This window comes from Suricata suricatta, chromosome 5, assembly GCF_006229205.1.
Source record: "Suricata suricatta isolate VVHF042 chromosome 5, meerkat_22Aug2017_6uvM2_HiC, whole genome shotgun sequence".
Taxonomy (NCBI): domain Eukaryota; kingdom Metazoa; phylum Chordata; class Mammalia; order Carnivora; family Herpestidae; genus Suricata; species Suricata suricatta.
Genome location: NC_043704.1, coordinates 151,045,681 through 151,063,055, shown reverse-complemented (window position 1 = coordinate 151,063,055; position 17,375 = coordinate 151,045,681). Strand labels below are relative to the sequence as shown.

General features: G+C 37.4%; 1 protein-coding gene across 1 annotated transcript in view; it reads right to left on the bottom strand.

Annotated features, from left to right (window-relative positions):
* Nucleotides 1–17,375, bottom strand: part of TOPAZ1 (testis and ovary specific PAZ domain containing 1) — an 87,077-nt gene that overhangs the window by 69,212 nt on the left and 490 nt on the right. The window contains 5 exon segments of the mRNA XM_029938782.1: nucleotides 2,805–2,932; nucleotides 3,642–3,703; nucleotides 14,165–16,625; nucleotides 17,051–17,180; nucleotides 17,183–17,368. Coding sequence (XP_029794642.1) covers nucleotides 2,805–2,932; nucleotides 3,642–3,703; nucleotides 14,165–16,625; nucleotides 17,051–17,180; nucleotides 17,183–17,368 — 2,967 coding nt within the window.

The window sequence follows — 17,375 nt, the reverse complement described above, 5'->3', positions numbered from 1 at the left end:
ACTGTTTCCTTCTCCTCAATTTTTGGAAAAAGTTTGCAAAGGAAGGTAGGTGTTAAATATTCTTTGAACGTTTGATAGAATTCACCAGTGAAGTGCAGTGGTCCTGGACTTTAATTTTGGGAGGTTTTGATTGCTCATTTGATTGCTCCTTACTAGTAACTGTAATCAGATTTTCAATTTCTTCCTAATTCACTCTTGGAAGATTGTAAGTTTCTAGGAATTTATGTATTTCTTCTAGGTTCCCAAGGTTTTGGTCTATAATTAATTGTTCATAGTATTTCTGTGATTGTTAGTTATAACTTCTCTTTCATTTCTGACTTTGAGTCCTGTTTATTCGTTGCTATTGTTTTGTTTTTTGCTTTTTTTGGTAAGTCTGGCCAAAAGTTTGTCAATCTTTTCAAAGAACCAGCTCTTAGGTTCCACTGACTTTTTCTATTCTTTTTATTCTCTATTTCATTTATTTCCATTCTAATCTTTACTATTTCCTTCCTCCTACTAACTTTGGCTTTACGCTTTTTCTAGTTCCTTCTGATGTACCATTAAATTGAGATTTCTCTTGTTTCTGGAGGTAGGCCTGCACGCTATCAGCCTCCCTCTTAGAACTGCTTTTACTTCATCCCATAGATTTTTGTATGCCGTATTTCTCTTTTCACTGTGTCTAGGTATTTTTTTATTTATCTTTTGATTTCTTCTATGATCCATCAATGGTTTAGTAGCATGTTGTTTATTCTCCACATATTTGTGGTTTTTCTCATTTTCTTCTTGTAATTTATTTCTAGTTTCATACAATAGTGGTATGCTTGATATGCTTGAAAGCTTCTTGCATTTATTGAGACTTGCTTTGTGGCCTAACACATTATCTATTCTAGACAGTGTTCTGTGTGAACTGGAGAGGAATTTATATTCTGCTGCTTTGGGATGGGATGTTCCATATATAGCTATTAAGTCCATCTGGTCTAAAATGTTATTTAAGGCTTATGTTTCCTTATTGATTTTCAGTTTTGATGACTAATGTAAGTAGGATATTAAAGTCCTCTACCATTATTGTACTGCTATTTTCCCATTTAGGTCTGTTAATATCTGCCTTATATATTTTGATGTTCTTACGCTGGGTGCATACATATTTATAAATGTTATATTTTCTTGTTAGATTGACTGCTGTACCATTGTGTACTGCATCTCTTTGTCTTTAATCTTATTTTTAAAGTCTATTTTGTTTGATACAAGTATAGCGGCACCAGCTTTTTGTTTCCATCCGCACTAAACATCTTTTCCCTTCCCCTTCCTTTCAGCCTGCATGTGTTCTTACAGCTGAAATGAGTCTCTGGTAGGCTGTATATAAATGTTTCAGGAATTCAGTTTGAACAGATTAAGTCTGAAATGTCTAATTGGACATCCAAGTGGAAAAATCCAGTAAACAACTAGACAGTTCAGAAAGTTCAGGCTGCAGTTATAAATTTGAGACTCTTAGCACATAGATGGCATTTAATGCAATGAGGTTGCATGAGACCATTTAAGGGGCAAGTCTACATAGGAAAGAAGAACACATCATACTCTAGGCTCTAAGTCACTCTAGGATGTACAGGTCAGGGAGATTAGGAGAGACCAGCAAAATCAACTGGGAAGTTGCAGACAGAAAGGCAGAAAGTAAACCGGGCAAGTATTTTTACCCTGAAAGTCAGGGTTTCATGGAAAGTGTGATCAACTGTGACAAATAATGATAATAAATTAAGAAAGATTTAATACTGAGAAAATGTCCACTGGATTTGGCAACAAGGAGGTCAACTGGAGAGTTCAGGGATAATTCTGGTTGCAGTAAAGGCAAATATCTTTGGTATGGGTTCAAGAGAACTGGAGAAGAGAAGCTAGAGATAGTGGGTATAGATAAGCCTTTTGAGAAACAGGATGCCAGCTGAAAAGAAAAATGGGACTATGTAAAGGTTTTGTTGTTCTGTTTGAAAATGGGAGAACAACATGTTTTCATAATGATAAGAATAATCCAATAATAAAAGAAGAATTACTTCAGTAGTATTAGAGAGACGTGATGGACTTTAGCCCTCAGGTGGAAAGAATATCCAGGTGGCAGGTGATCTAGGGGGCTAGATCATCTATTGTAATTGAAGAGAAGCTAAGTTTTGGGAGCAGATGCAGGTTAAGTGGCTAATGTATTGGTAGGGAATTAGGATGTTCTTTTCCAGTTCAATATTCTTGGTAAAGTGGGAAACTAGGTTGTTAGCAGTGAGGATAAATGAGGAAGAAAAATGAGAAAAAAGAAAATATGAAATAGTTGCCTAGGAGTCAACTGAATTATGCAAAAGGTAAGACAATCATACACATTTTCTGGCAGAAAACAAAAACAAACTTTATATCCAAACTTCTCCCCGTAACATACATCAGTAGTAAGGTTCCACCATCAAGTCAGCTTTAGCTCCAATATGCCTTGTGGATCTGTGGCTAAATAACTGCCGTTTGCATTCATAGCCCTTTGATCTTCAGAATGTTGTGTTTAATGAGGCAGGAAAATATATAATAATTTAGAGAGACTTATGTAGGTTTGTGACCAACTTCAGGATTAAGAAAAAAGCTAACTACATAATTAAACACCCAATTTTCTCAGATAAATGAAATCTGTTAATAGTGTGCTTATGCAAAGCATCAAACAATATATCCTATGGGCAGAATGATGCAATTCTTTTACTCGGTAAAAAAGAATTACACTTGTCACCTGACCACACTGCTAAGATGAATTTCTGCATTACCACTGTTTAGACCAGGAAATAAGAAAATGCAAGATTCCCTAGTACCTTTTCATCCAAGTCTGAACTTTTTACGTGTTCGCTGAAGTCTCCCAGATTCTCACTTTCACAGGTCTCATTAGTCATTTCCCCTAAGGAAATGTTTTCATCTTTGGAATCATGTTTTATCTCATTTGCTGAAAAGAAATAATACTCAACTGTAGAAACTTTAAACACTGAAATAACTAAGTTACTCAAAGATTGTTCTAAAAAGAAGTCAGAATTCAGAGACCCTTGTAAGGTCCAGTGTGACAAATATGAAGCAGTTTTCAGCAAACTATTCAATTATGCCCCCCTCTTTCAAAGTAACTCCATTATACAGTATAAAAAGAACGGCACTAAGACAGACTGAGATATATCAAGATAAATTTAAGAATGTTTCTTGTTCACACACAGCTATTTCAAATGTACTTATAAAACTTTAAAGTTAAAATACAATTAACTTTCAAAATATTTCCTGTGAGGTAAAGAATTAGGTATTCAAACTTATGATTAACTATTAATTACAAAAAAATTATAAAAAGAATTCAGATTTAAAATGTGATAAAGTTTAAATATAGATTTTCATTTCAAAATAAGGCCACAAAATTTCTAAGGTCAATGATTTTCTCTTTTGTAGATAAAGCTAAACAAAGTTTTAAAATAAATAATCAAAAGGAAGATCTCTTCAAATCTCATCTGCCATCCAAGCAATTAAAACTGAGGAAAACTGACAAACTGTAAAACGTGTTTTAACAAACTCTAAAATGAAAAGCTTCCTATTTTAATGAGTTCATTTTGGCTAGGCCTGGGTACAGATACAAAATGATACTTCAATATACATATTTTGAAAATGTCAAATTTTACCTGCGGACAAGGGAGCACAGACCTCTGCCTCCATCAGTCCAGGATCCAGTACAAGCAGTTCTCTAGTACAAAGCAAACAGAGCTTGAACATTATAACGGATTCTACACAGATCTATCTGCTTCCCTAAACATTACATACTGCCAGCATTAGTAGCTGGTGAGTATCAGCTAAATTCTCCGAGGGCAGAGTAGTACTACGCTGGAGCTCTGAACCCGGCACACCCAAGTAAATTCCTCATTTGGTTCTTTTAATCTAAACACACATAAGCCACAACTGTTAGGGAGTGCTGCCATTCAAACTGCTGCTCTGGGAGACCCTGATGACATACACCAGGCATTCAACACAGTTCTGAAGTATTACACCCATTACCAGCGGACGTTTAACTTCTACTCTGAAATTTACATATGCATATCTTAGTACCAATGTAAAAGAAGATAATCATTTTTGTAGTCTCTAAAGACAACATATCGTCTAAAGATGAAGGGTATAGAGATCAGAGTTAGATCAACCTGGTTCAAATACTGTTCTGCCGCTTAACTGTGTCAACTATGGCAACAATATTTAATTTCTTTGATTCTAACCACAACTGTAAAATGGGAATATCACCTATCCATGGGGTTATTGTGAGGATTAAAATAAAGTGTTTTTAAAACCAATAGCACAGGCTCAACAAATGAAAACTATATTTACATAGGTGACAAATGGCCAAACATTTCTCCATTTTAAAAAATTTAGAAATATATAAAAGAATAAAATATAATAAACACCCAGAATCCCACCATTTTCTTTTATTTAATAAATTAGTTTTATTAAACCTAGCCTATAGCTCTATAACTGCTCACTGGTTCAAGATTACTTCCTACCCAAGAAAGAGAAAAACTAAACAAAACATTTTATACACATCATTCTTTTTTTTTTAAGTTTATTTATTTATTTTGAGAGAGAGAGAGAGAGAGAGAGGGAGGGAAGAAGGGAGGGAGGGAGGAGGGGAGAGGGTGAGGGGGAGGGAGGGAGGGAGGGAGGGGGAGAGAGAGGAGAGAGAGAGAGAGAGAGAGAGAGAGAGGAGATAAAGAATCCCAAGCAGCCTCTGTTACTGTCAGCCCAGAACTGGATGCAGGGCTTGAACTCACTAACTATGAGCTGAAACCAAGAGTCAGATGCTTAACCGCTGAGCCACCCAGGCGCCCTTATACACATCATTCTTTAAAGTCTTTGGGAAACATGAAGTATTTGCTCCCTGACATAAGACCTAGAAACAATCAGAAATATATAGCGTAAAGAATGGAAAAATAGCAATACAAACAGAAGACTCCTACAATTTGACATCATGAGCAGAACATATCCCCAGTCCTGCCCATTCATATCTGAAAACCCTGCCCTTCTCTGAAGAAAGAAAGAAATCTGGTCTCATTCTTAACTCTCACCTCTGATTAATCGGATTAATCAATCTTCACTTCCTAAATCTCTCTCAAATCCACTCCCACTTCTGTTTGAAGTCATCCGTGTCCTTCTGGCCTCATTATTACCATAGCCCCCTGCCAATTCATTCTCCACACAAGAGCTATGAAGATTTTTTAAAATGTAAACCTGGTCTATTTAAAAGTGCTTTGGTGAATTCCTATATGCTGTTAGGATAAAGTTCAAACTCACCATGACTTCCAGTTTATCTAGGCTGGTCTCTTTATTCCAGTTGTTCTGGCATTAATTATTAAAAGCTCCTCATTTCACTCTCAAAAGTTTACAGTTGAGAAGACAAATTCTATGGTCATCCTATTTGTAAAGAGAGGATGAATGTAATGTCCGAGCTTTCTGCACATTTTGTAGCTTTACTTCTTGCCATAGGACCCCTAAGCCATAGGACATTATTTCTGTTTCTCAGTTGTGAATGCCTTTCCCTGTGTGCCTTTAAATCGGCTATTTCTTCTATAACAAAGTTCTTTTAACTTTTCTTCACCAACTGGCTAATTCTTAGTAATTCCTCTGCTGTTCATCTTAAATGTCGTTTTGACCAGGAAACCCTTAACATCTCGCACTTTTCTTAGAGTTTACCTGCCTCTCCTGGTGGATCAAAAGCTTAGTGAGGACAAGGCCCGGTGTGTCTCGTTACTCTCCATCTATACTCAGCGCCAAACATCTTCATGGCCAGACACTACAGTGCGACCCAAACGGAGACACTCTTTTCTGTCTAGGGACTCCCAGGATGTGGGAGGCTCACATACAAGCAGACATAACATACTGAGGTAAGTGCCAAGAGAACTGCCTGAACAAATCCCAAGAATGCCCTCTCAGACGAGATTTGAAGGACAGCTGAATAAAAAGAAAGGGGCTTCCAGATCATGTAAATACGCAAAAGGACTCATGCACACTGTGGAAGCCATGAGCTGCTTGCTGTGCTTATCTTTTATTACCCTTTTACTTCCCTTTGCCCGGTTACGGCCACAGGTGTCAAAGAGAGAATGGATGCAATCCACTAAAGAGCCTTAAAAAGACATATCAAGCAATTTAGACTCTATCCTCAGGTGGCCAAAAGCCACTGAAGCAATGTAAGTAGTCACAGGCAGATCAATTTTTATTTTGGACCATCACTATTGGAGGAGGATACACAGAGTTCAGGGAGATTAACCAGGACCTCATTACAGTGATCTAGGAGAAAGATGAGTAAGATAGTAGCAGTGAGAAATGAGAGATAGGAAAAACCGTGAGAGATTAAAGTAACAGCATGAATACGATTAAGTGACTCAATAAATACAGAAGAACCGAAGGATGTTTTTGCAGTTTCTAATTATCCTGAAAGTTACCTTCTCACATAGGTATAGCTCCAAACACATAGGAGGTTATTCCTGCAAACAAAACAAAACCCATAAATAGGTGTATAGAAAGTGTATGACTGTGTATGACTGTAATTTTGATTTCAAAGTGCGAGATTAAAATATAGTATTTTAAATATTGCTGGTATGGTTTATAAGAATGAGAAACTTTTACTATGAATAACCAGCTCATGAGGAAGGTAAAACAGTATGTACATGCCACTTTTTAAATTTTTTTTTGGTACATTTATTTATTTTTTGAGAGAGAGAGAGTGAGACAGAGCATGAGCGGGGAGAGTCAGAGAGAGAAGGAGGCACAGAATCTGAAGACAGAGCCTGACGCGGGGCTCAAACCCACCGACTGTGAGATCATGACGTGGGCCGAAGTCAGACGCTTAACTGACTGAGCCACTCAGGTGCCCTGTCACTCTTGTTAGAAGTAGTTTAATTTTGTTTTGAATTCGAGAGACACAAAGAAATTAAATTCATCTAAATTAAAAAATAAAGTAACATTGTAATGCACATAAATGTTTTACGGTTTTTCACTGGTGGAGTGAAAATGTATAGCTCTCCCTTGACAGAATGGGAAGGTTCAAAAATAAAGAGCAGGATAAGAAAAGGAGAGAAACAAAGAGACTTGAGTGAAGCTATGGGAGTACAGAGAAGCAAGAGATGTGACCAAAAAAGGAGAGGGGACTAAAGAGGCTTCTGAAGAACTACATGGATTACATCAAGTTTATTCTCTAACCAGAGCATTTTATTAGGGAGTGATGAAGTTTAATGGGTTCCACCCAGGACTTTTTTTTATCAAACAAAATATAATAAAAAAATATGATACTGCATCTCTTATAGTAGGAAGAGTGTTGTTTTTGTAAATCTACAGTTTCACATACTCATAAGTATGTACTGGATTATAATGTAAAATGCACTTTGCTGTGGATAACTCACCAAAAGTTGAACAGGACTGCTCTAGAATTACCGCTACCAGAACACCCCTGAAAACTTTACCCCAGGAAAATTCAGGATGTTACTGCCTTCTTCTGAATGTTAACCAGCGGACTTGTCGCCAGTGTTCACTTATTTACACATTCACATACTCTCGTCCTAAATAAGGCCACTACAAATTGACTGGGGCAATTATTCTGTAGATAGCAGTGGCCAAAAGCACCTGTCACTTTAAAGAGGAAGAGATGACAGAGAAAAGAGATCAAAAGTAAGTTAGTGTTCTGTGGCGATCTGTTACGTAATCAAATTAAAGCCATACAAATAACCAAAATGCCACTCTTCTAGCATGTTGTTTTGGGCTGGGGAGCAAACTTCAGAGCAAGCCACCCTGGGTTCAGATCTCAGTCCTTACTAATTTACTGGCTGGTGTCCTTTGGGAAGTTAAACACTTTGATTCAGTTTTAAAGAGGGCTAGTTTTAGAAGAACTGAACATTTCTCCCAAGAAGATACAGAGATGGCCAATGAATACATGGGAAGATGCTCAGTATCACTAATCATCAGAAAAATGCAAATCAAAATCACTTTATATCTGTCCGAATGGCTAAAACAAAAAAACCACAAGAAATAACAAGTGTTGGTGAGGATGTGGAAATAAAGGAACCCTTGTATACTACTGGTGGGAAAGTAAATTGGGGCAACCACTGTGGAAAATAGTATGTAGGTTCCTTAAAAAATTAAAAATAGAAGTACATTATGACTCAGTAATTCTACTATTGAAAGAAAATGAAAACACTAATATATGCAGCTCTGTGTTTACTGCATTAGTTACATTAGCCAAGATAAGGAAGCACCGTTAAGTGTCCATCGATAGATGAATGGATAAAGATGTGGTGTATACACACAGGAATATTATATACAGGACTAAAAAAGATCATGCTATTTACAACAACAGAGATGCACCTACAGGGTGTTATGCTAAATGAAATCAGCCAGACTGAGAAAGACAAATACTATATGATTTCACTCATGTCGAATCTAAAAAGACAAATGAATAAATAAAAGGCAGAATCAAACCTATACATATAAAGAATAAACTGATGACTGCTTGAGGGAAGGGTTATGGGAATGGAAAAAGTGGATTAAGGAGAATAGGAGATCCACGATTCTAGTTATGGAGTGAACAAGTCACGGGAAGAAAAGGCACAGCATAAGAAATACAGTCAGTGATATAGTAACACTGTTGTAAGGTGAGCAGAGCATAAGGTACAGAGATACTGAGTCACTGTGCTGTATACCTGACACTAATACACCATTGTATGTCAACTATACTCAAAAAGAATTAAAATAAAACGGGCCAGTTTCAACCTCAGAATTACTCTACTAAATGAAATAATATAAGTGATGCATCTACCACCGGGTAAACACTAAGTATCAGTTCTGACAATTGAGTGTAAAATTTTGCACCACAGAGTGTGTCAGATATTCAGAGGAAAGACAGAATGGAGCAAGGTAAGCTTCCTAAAAGACAGGCTCCAGAATCTAAATACACAGGCAGAGAAAGAATGACTCCTGAATCACCTGAACAACCCTGGTGTCAGGCATTTTTCCTTCTAGAAGTTTGTATTTATTATTATCAGCTCCAGAATGTACAACGCTCTTTATGAATTTAAATCCAATTTGCAAAGGTGGTATAACTGGTCCTCACTGATCACCAGCATCAGTTCTGTCCTGGGGAGTTCAAGTTCTGATGCCCAACTTTCCAACCATCTTAATGTGGCATCACCCTATTTATCCAGTTTTATTTCCCAGCACTCATCGATATCTATTTGCTTTAGAAAAAAAGGATTCGGTGTCTTCACGTACATATCTTCTAATCCAGATGCTTGAAACATAGCCTACTATAATAGAAATTACAAGTTTCATTCTCTCCCTTCCCTCAAAGTACGAGGGACTGGGCTTGCAAAGGTAAATGAGACATGGAAATCTCCTACCCTCAAGAAGTCCAACAGTTTAGTAGGCGAGAGAGGTATAAATTATACTTCATAACATCGGTGCCGTAATTGAGGTAGGAAAAAGTATTACGGGAACAGAAAGGGCTCCTGACTCTGCCTGAGTCAGGAAATGCTTCATAATCTGCTCTATATAACCATATTCATATTTACCTTTGCCTGATGCCTACCTTTTTTTCATTATTTTTCTTCCCCCACCAAACTTTTTCCCTTCTTCCCCTTCGTTAAATCTAAATCAATCCAAACTTCAAGGACCAGTACAAATTTTGGCTTTTCCAAGATGCCTTTTCATTCCTCTTTTCTAAACTACAGTATTCCTAGTACTTCGGTTTATTTATTTTTGTCTCAGGCACATTGATTTTTCCTCCATGCCTACACAGCAATTCTCTTGAATACTTGGCAGATTCTTAAAATCTCAATGATCGACTGTAATTTTAAAATATAATAAAATTGTGATTGAAGATAATCCTACATTCTAGGTCCAGCACTACTATAGACAATCTCAGATCCCCAAATGTATTTACAGGCTAATTCAAAAGTTTTATCATTGTCACAAATTATGAGTTGCCAAAGCTCATCAGTTCAAGTGTTAGTGGATTAGTTCCAATATGCTTCTGATAATTTGGATGTTTTTAAAAAAATTTTTAAACATTTTTACTTATTATTGAGAGACAGAAAGAAACAGAGCATGAGCATGGGTGGGGCAGTGAAAGGGGGAGACACGGAATTCAAAGGAGGCTTCAGGTTCTAAGCCATGAGCACAGAGTCCTATGTGGGGTTCAGACTCACAAACCGCGAGATCATGACCTGAGCCAAAGTCAGATGCTCAACTGACTGAGCCACCCAGGTGCCCCAGGTTTTAACATGAACTCTATCCATTGAGGAAATAAAAAATGAGTAAGCATTCTAATGTAACTTAAACATCTTACAAGTTCCCCCTAACCAAGTCTGAGATCACTTCCTCTAACAACTGAATCAATTTGGGTTTGACTACATGTTTTAACAGTAAGAGGCAGTCCAGAGCTTCTGACAGTATCTGCCTTAATCCTCCCACCCTTTTTTAAAATTATTTAAGAGAAAACCCTTTTTTAATGTTTATTTTTTGAGAGAGACAGAGTGAGAGTGGGGGAGGGGCAGAGAGAGTGAGGGAGACAGATAATCTGAGGCAGGCTTCAGGCTCTGAGCTGTCAGCACAGCAGTGCCTGACACAGGGCTCGAACCCATGAACCATGAGATCACCACGGGAGGCAAAGTCGGACACTTAACCAACTGAGCCACCCAGGGGCTGCCTAACCCTCACATCCTTAAGTTCTGTTCCTGTAAAATACAAACACAGTCTAACAGGCTCCAACCTCTTAGTGTCTTAGAGGAAAAAGTAGTATATGAACTAGCAACTGGCTGATAAAAGGGATACATTTGAAATTATATTTTAAGCTTCATTTAGTTCTAGGACCATTAACAATTTTGTGTACAACTATTAGCAGACCCTCTTGTTTATCATACCTCCATTTTTCCCTGTTAAGGTTTATCCTAGCACTGTGGATGGTTAAAATTGGTATTTCTAATACAGAAAAAAATTAACATAACTACTTAGGGGACACCCCGGTGACTCAGTCAGTTGGGTGTCTGACTTTTGATATCAGCTTAAATCATGATCCTAGGGTCATGGGACTGAGCCACATGTTCGGGTCCACACTGAGTGTGGAGCCTGCTTAAGATTCTCTATCTCCCTCTGCCCCTCTCCCCAGCTCATGCTTTCTCTAAAAAAAAATAAAGTTAAAAAATACAATACAATAAATAACAACTGAGAAAATTTTCAACTTTACTTGAAATCCAAAATTTCAAAAGCAGAATGAAAAAAAGAGCCAATAAAAGTATAATTGGCACTTCTGAAATAAAGGGAAATGAAATTCAAGGACAATCAGAAAAATTATCTGAAGTAAATCTGATACTGCAAACCAAAATGGTTCACCTTGTCCAGGAAAAACTGACACATAATTACCAAGCCCAAGTCAGAAAGTAGAAAGACAACTGATCATTGCTAACAGGAGGAGGAGGGAGAGGGAGGAAGGGGGGGAAAGGGAGAAGAGGAAAGGGGAGGAGGAATGGGGAGTAAAAGGCAGCAGTAGCAGTTTAGAGAGGAATGATGGAGAATTAGTTTGGCTTCAGATTTTTCCACAACAGTCAAAGCCAGAGAGCAGGTTGAAATGACTATACAGTTGTAAAGAGGAAAAACAAAAACTGAAAATTTTATGCCCAATTTGCTTAGACAACAGTTGTTCTTATGTATATAAGATCTTAAAGAACACAGCAATCATAAACTCTTCTTGAAAAAAAATTGCTCTGAAATCTATCCAACTAACAAATGAATCAAAATAGCCAAAGTACAGGAAAGTACAAAGAGGGATGGCAGGTACTGAACCAACTTGAATATATAACTGAGGGAGTCTGTGGGAATTCAGATTATTGAAGAGAATGAAAATGGCACAAAGCTTAACAATATAAAACACTGTTTTAAACAAACAAGTTGGGGGCAACACTGGTAGAAAAGCCGAAGTGTACATTTATGCTCATCTTTCATATTTGGAAAGCAAATGCTGCTACCTGAAGTTAGAACATAATTTTTTAAAGTCATTGATAAAATTCAAGTTTTTAAATAACCTTTCTTATTAACTTCAGAGAGGAAACTTAGAAACTAATCTCTCCTGTAACAGAGAAGTATACTGTTTCAGCAATCCCTTTAGTCTCACTTTAGTACCCCCTCCCCTCAATTAAGAATAAATAAAGTTAAATATTTTTACTAAAATATAACCATAATTTATCTAAAATATGTCTACATATAAGCCTAAATAAATGTCTGGAATGATGACTATAAATTGTTAGCAACAGAGTTGCTATTTTATACTTTTATACTTTTAATGTATAAAATTTAATGTATAAAATTAAAATCATTTTAATGTTAATGAACATGTATCACTTTTTCAAAATCAGCCACTATTCTTTAAAAAAAAGAAAAAAGAATAGAAAACAAACTTCCTAACAACTCACATTTCTCTTTCTACCTTTGGAGGTAGCTCATTGTCAACATCTTATTAGCTAACAGAGATGTCTGCTCTATTTAAATGCAGGATTTGCTCTAATTTCCCTTTCCTCAAAGGAAGTGTGGTATAACAAGAGTTAAAATCACCTTCAAGAACTACCTTCTTCTGAACCCTTATTCCTCACTCAGTGTCATGCTAAAACCAAAATCTACACTTTGACTTAACCCACACAAAACAGAGGCAAGAATCTTCCCTTTTTAAGATAAGGTAAAATAATTTGCCTAAAAATTCTCATAGTTGATAGGTGGCAAGAAGATTAAAAAAACTATGAAGACCAGAAAAGTCAAGTTCTTAACCATTAAAATTTTTTTTAGCACTAATTCTAAAGTAGGACAGGCCTCAGTTCAAATCCAGATGATGTTATTAGCAGTGTAACCCTAGACAAGAGACAACTTGTCATCTTTCTTTCTTCCATCTTCAAAATGGGCAAATTATCATCCTATCTCATTACACTGCTGACCATACATAATAAAGCTCTTAGTTCTCCATTTGACAAAAAGTACTCTATTTGATAAGTTAAAAGTTTTCAAGACAGTAAGAACATCAAGAATATATCACAAAAGTAACTAAACAAAATGTATAAATACCAAAGAGATTTACCCTATATAGCACTGAATCTTAGTGTAAAGGGTTTTCATGTTTCCTTTTGAGTCTGTTTACAAAACAGTCCATTACCCAAGTGCTGTAACATGTAAATTTGAGCTTGAAGAATCATAAAGGTTTAGTAAAATATGACATAATAGGAAATAAAATTTGGACCAACCAGAATAGATCAAATTCCTGAGCATGAAGGTTACTACTTGGTTCCATTTAAAGTTGCCCTAGGGGGCTTCTGGGTGGCTCAGTCAGTTAAGCATCCGACTTAGGCTCACGTCATGATCTCACAGTTCCTGGGTTCAAGCCCCACGTCAGGCTCTGTGCTGAACACTAGCTCAGAGCCTGGAGCCTGCTTCGGATTCTGTCTCCCTCTCTCTCTCTGACCCTGCCCTGCTCACACCGTCTCTCTCTCAAAAATAAATAGAAACATTAAAAAATAAATAAATAAAGTTGCCTTAGGCAACTTGCCCTCTTTGGGGGCTAAATCATCATTGAAAACCATCATCTTAAAAGAATCATGAGAAAAATGTTAGGCCATTTTCTTCTGAAAACTGGTTAAACTTTTGATTCTACTTTCAAGTCTTAAATATGTCAAATAAACTTTTCCAAGGCTTCTATATTCCTTGAAAAGTGAATTTTTTATCTAACAAGGAAGGCACAGAAAATGGGTAAAGACATATTGCACTTTTCTTAAAAAGTTGGCTGAAATAAAAGTATCTGCATATCTGTAATAATTAAAGAACATAGGAAAATAAATTCAATTGACTTTTGAAAGAATCAATGTCAGTAATTTTAAAAGCCACTCTACAAACCACCATTTTAAATTCTGAACTGCTAATGTGCCCATAATATCCAAGACAGAATGCTCTGACTCTAAATTTTAGCATAATGGCATTTTCATGTCTCAGCAGTAATGTTATATTACATTTAGTAAATAACTGGGTTAAAAAAATAATAGAGCTTTAATGATCACTAAATAAATCAGTGATACCTAAGAGCAGAAAGTGCTTTTGAAACTCTCAACAATAATCTGCACCAAAAGGCATACTTGAACATGCATACCTCAAGTCATCGCTTGGTTCTTCTTTTTCTGGAAGTTCCATGTGCTTAGAGTCAGTTGATTGGTGTTCTTCAGCAACCTTGGGCTCCTGGCTTATCATAGGGACCTCTGAATTAAATGAGAGCTCCCCTTCACTGGAGACCCCAAAGAGATCTGGGTCATCTTGAATGACATCAATTAAGAGGACATCATCTTCATATGCTTTAAGAATATCTGGAAACCCCATTTTAATTTCTGAAAAGTTCTTAGTCATTTCTCTATCACTAACTTCAGAGAAAACTGGTTTGAATGTTTCCTGTTTATTAGAGAAGGCACAACTTTTCTCTATATACCCAAGATCACAAGAAAAAGTATTTCTTTCAACTGTGAGAGAAACAGCTTCCTTGTTAGAAATGATATTGTCTGATTCAGAGACATAATTAGATGGTTTATTATTATTTCCTTGCTTTAGAAAGCTTGTAGAAATACTACAGGAATTCTTGTAGATACATGAGTCAGAATTCACTTGCACTGGAGTCATGCTATTTTGTATACTCAAGGATTGAGGTCCTGATGTTACTGTGGAGACATTTTCTTTACTTTTATTTTGTCTTACCCCTGCTGCAGATAACTTGTCAAGAAGTTGTAGGGGACTATATGCACCTCTTTCTGATGACCTGGCATTTATTTCTTTTCTTTTTTCTGTTTTATTCTTAAGTAATGGAATTTTAAAATTAGTCAGCCGTCCTGTGTTCAATATTTTAACCAAGTCTGGAACCAGAAGTGTTTGCTTCTCAATGCATGCTTTTCGATTAATCGTTTTGGCTGCAGAATTATTTGCTTCCTGGCCATCCTGTGAAGTCACTGTCAAATTAAGTTTTGTTACGTTCCCTCTATCTTTTTTTTTACTTGCTGTTAAGTTTTGGGTCACGTTAGTTAGCTGAGTATCTTCAGCAGTATTAGAAACTACCTCTGGCCCATCTCTGCTCTGTTCCTTTGACTTCATCTTTTTATCATCACTGATTATAGGTTCCTTCATAATTGTTAAAGTAGGTTCTACTGCAGAGACTGAAGACACACAATTTAAATTAGAATTCAACTTTTCTTTGCTTGAAGATTCACCGTTTGTTTCTGTTATGGGACTCTGTAATGATAATTTAGAATCAATTAAGTGAGTTTGATTTGTTTGGTGTTTAAGAAAATCATTTTGCCTAAAACTCTGCTGAGACTCAGGAAGAAAGTTATTTGAATCTGGCAAGGAAGACTTTTTCCAACACTGGGGAGATACTCTAGCACATGAATAACAAGGCCAAGTTCTTTTACCAGTCATTGGTATTGTTCTGTGACAGCCTAACTTCGATTCTTCAGCTTCATTTCTCAAGTCTTCCCGTGAAGATCTCTTGTCAGTAAGATGGCAATCACTAGACAATTTCACTACTGAGCTTTCCATTGCCTTAAAATACCCTTCTGGCTCCATGCCTTTAAATCCTAAGGGCTCTGAAATGTTCTTTGTTTCTTCTTCCAAAAGTGGCTCAAGGGTTTTCTGAAACATAGCATTTACATGAAGTTCTGGACTTGGTTTTTTTCCTATTTCTGGAAGACTTAATAAATGATCCACTGGGGAGAGTGTAGTTTGGTTTACTTTTCTCAGAACTTTTAAAGGACTTTTTTTAGCCTCTAAAGTCTCTGCTCCTTTACCCTCAGTACCTGTTTGGTTTTCTTGTAACACCAATTCAGATTTGTTATACACATTACAATTCATCTCAGTCACTGTTTCATCTCCTTTTTCAGACACTTTCATCCTTTTCCTGGGTTTTCTTCCAATATTGCTCTCCTCTACTGAGTGTTTATTTTTTTCACTTTGAAGGCAGGGAAAAAGGCCATTAATTTTACTTTGGTGTAAGTCAGCTTCTTCAAGTAATAACTTATTTACTCCCATTAAGTTTTCTTCAGTTTGTAAGAGCTGGGGAATATTATTTGTGTCACTCTTATCTGCAAGACTCCTAAGATTTTCTATCTTTAACTTTGAGGAATTTTCTGGAACATGCATACATCCACCATCAGGTTTATATGCAAAGTTATTTTCATCATTACAACCCTTGGAATGGGGGAAACAATTGCAATCATGTAATTTTAAAATGGAATTATTTTCTACTCCAGGCGACAAGCTGTTACAAGAATATTTTGGGGTATTCTTGTACAGTTCATCTTGGAATTCAACCTTAATATTTTGTGTAGCCTTATTTTCAGTTATTTTGAGAGGTGGACTCTCTATGCTTTTAAGTTTTTTAATCTGAATTCTTCTTTTAATACCTTCTACCAAACTCTCCTTACCCAAAGACTCCAAGAAAGCCATACTTTGAAATTCACTGCACTCCACTGTTTGGAAAGATTCCGAACTGGTTAACGAATCCTTTCTTACCAGGTCAATCCCTGGCTGTGCATCATCACTTGAGGCGTCAGTAACTTTTCTTTTTTCCTTGGCTGATCAAAACAACAAAACATACCAGAAAAGATTTTTATATTGAGGAGGAAAAACCAGTATCACTTACAAATAAAAAACTGTGAGGTCATCCACATTTATTTCCCTGAATAGCTATATGGGAATATACTTACGTTTTCAAATGAAAAACCTAATTCCTGCTAAGGAACGCCACACACACACCTGTATAAACTCCAAGGCAACCGAATAACCGCTAGCATCACCATCACTTCTTCACACTAGGCCAAAATGGACCGCTAGTAGGAACTGCTCTTAAAGTAATTCGGACCAAGGGCTCCGGGTCAATCCCGTGCATCGATCGGTAAGGCTCAATGCAAATTCAAGTTAAACACTAGCGTGAAACAACGATGGGGCAAGGCCGACACGCAAACGCTAGAACCGGAGGGACCTAGGAGGGCGTTCTTGCTGCGTCTTCCCGACAGCAAGGGGAGCTCCGTCCGCCTCGCCTCTTTCGCTGCTTCTCGGCCCTGAAGGTCCGACCCGTCCTTCCGAGAGGCACCTCCGAGCCCCCACCCCGAGCCCTTCTCTCGCCGCCTCCTGCGGCCTTCCCAGTCCCAGACGCCTCACCGGACTTGTCACTTTCCACCTCTTCTCCCTCGGGCGCTCGGGCCACCATTCTCCTCGTTTGTCTGCTCCCCTTGCGTCCCCCCGCCTCAGCGCCACCGCTTCCCGCTTCGCCGGGCCCTGGCCGCCGGCTTCGCTGCCCCGGGCCTCGCGCCTCGTCCTCGTCC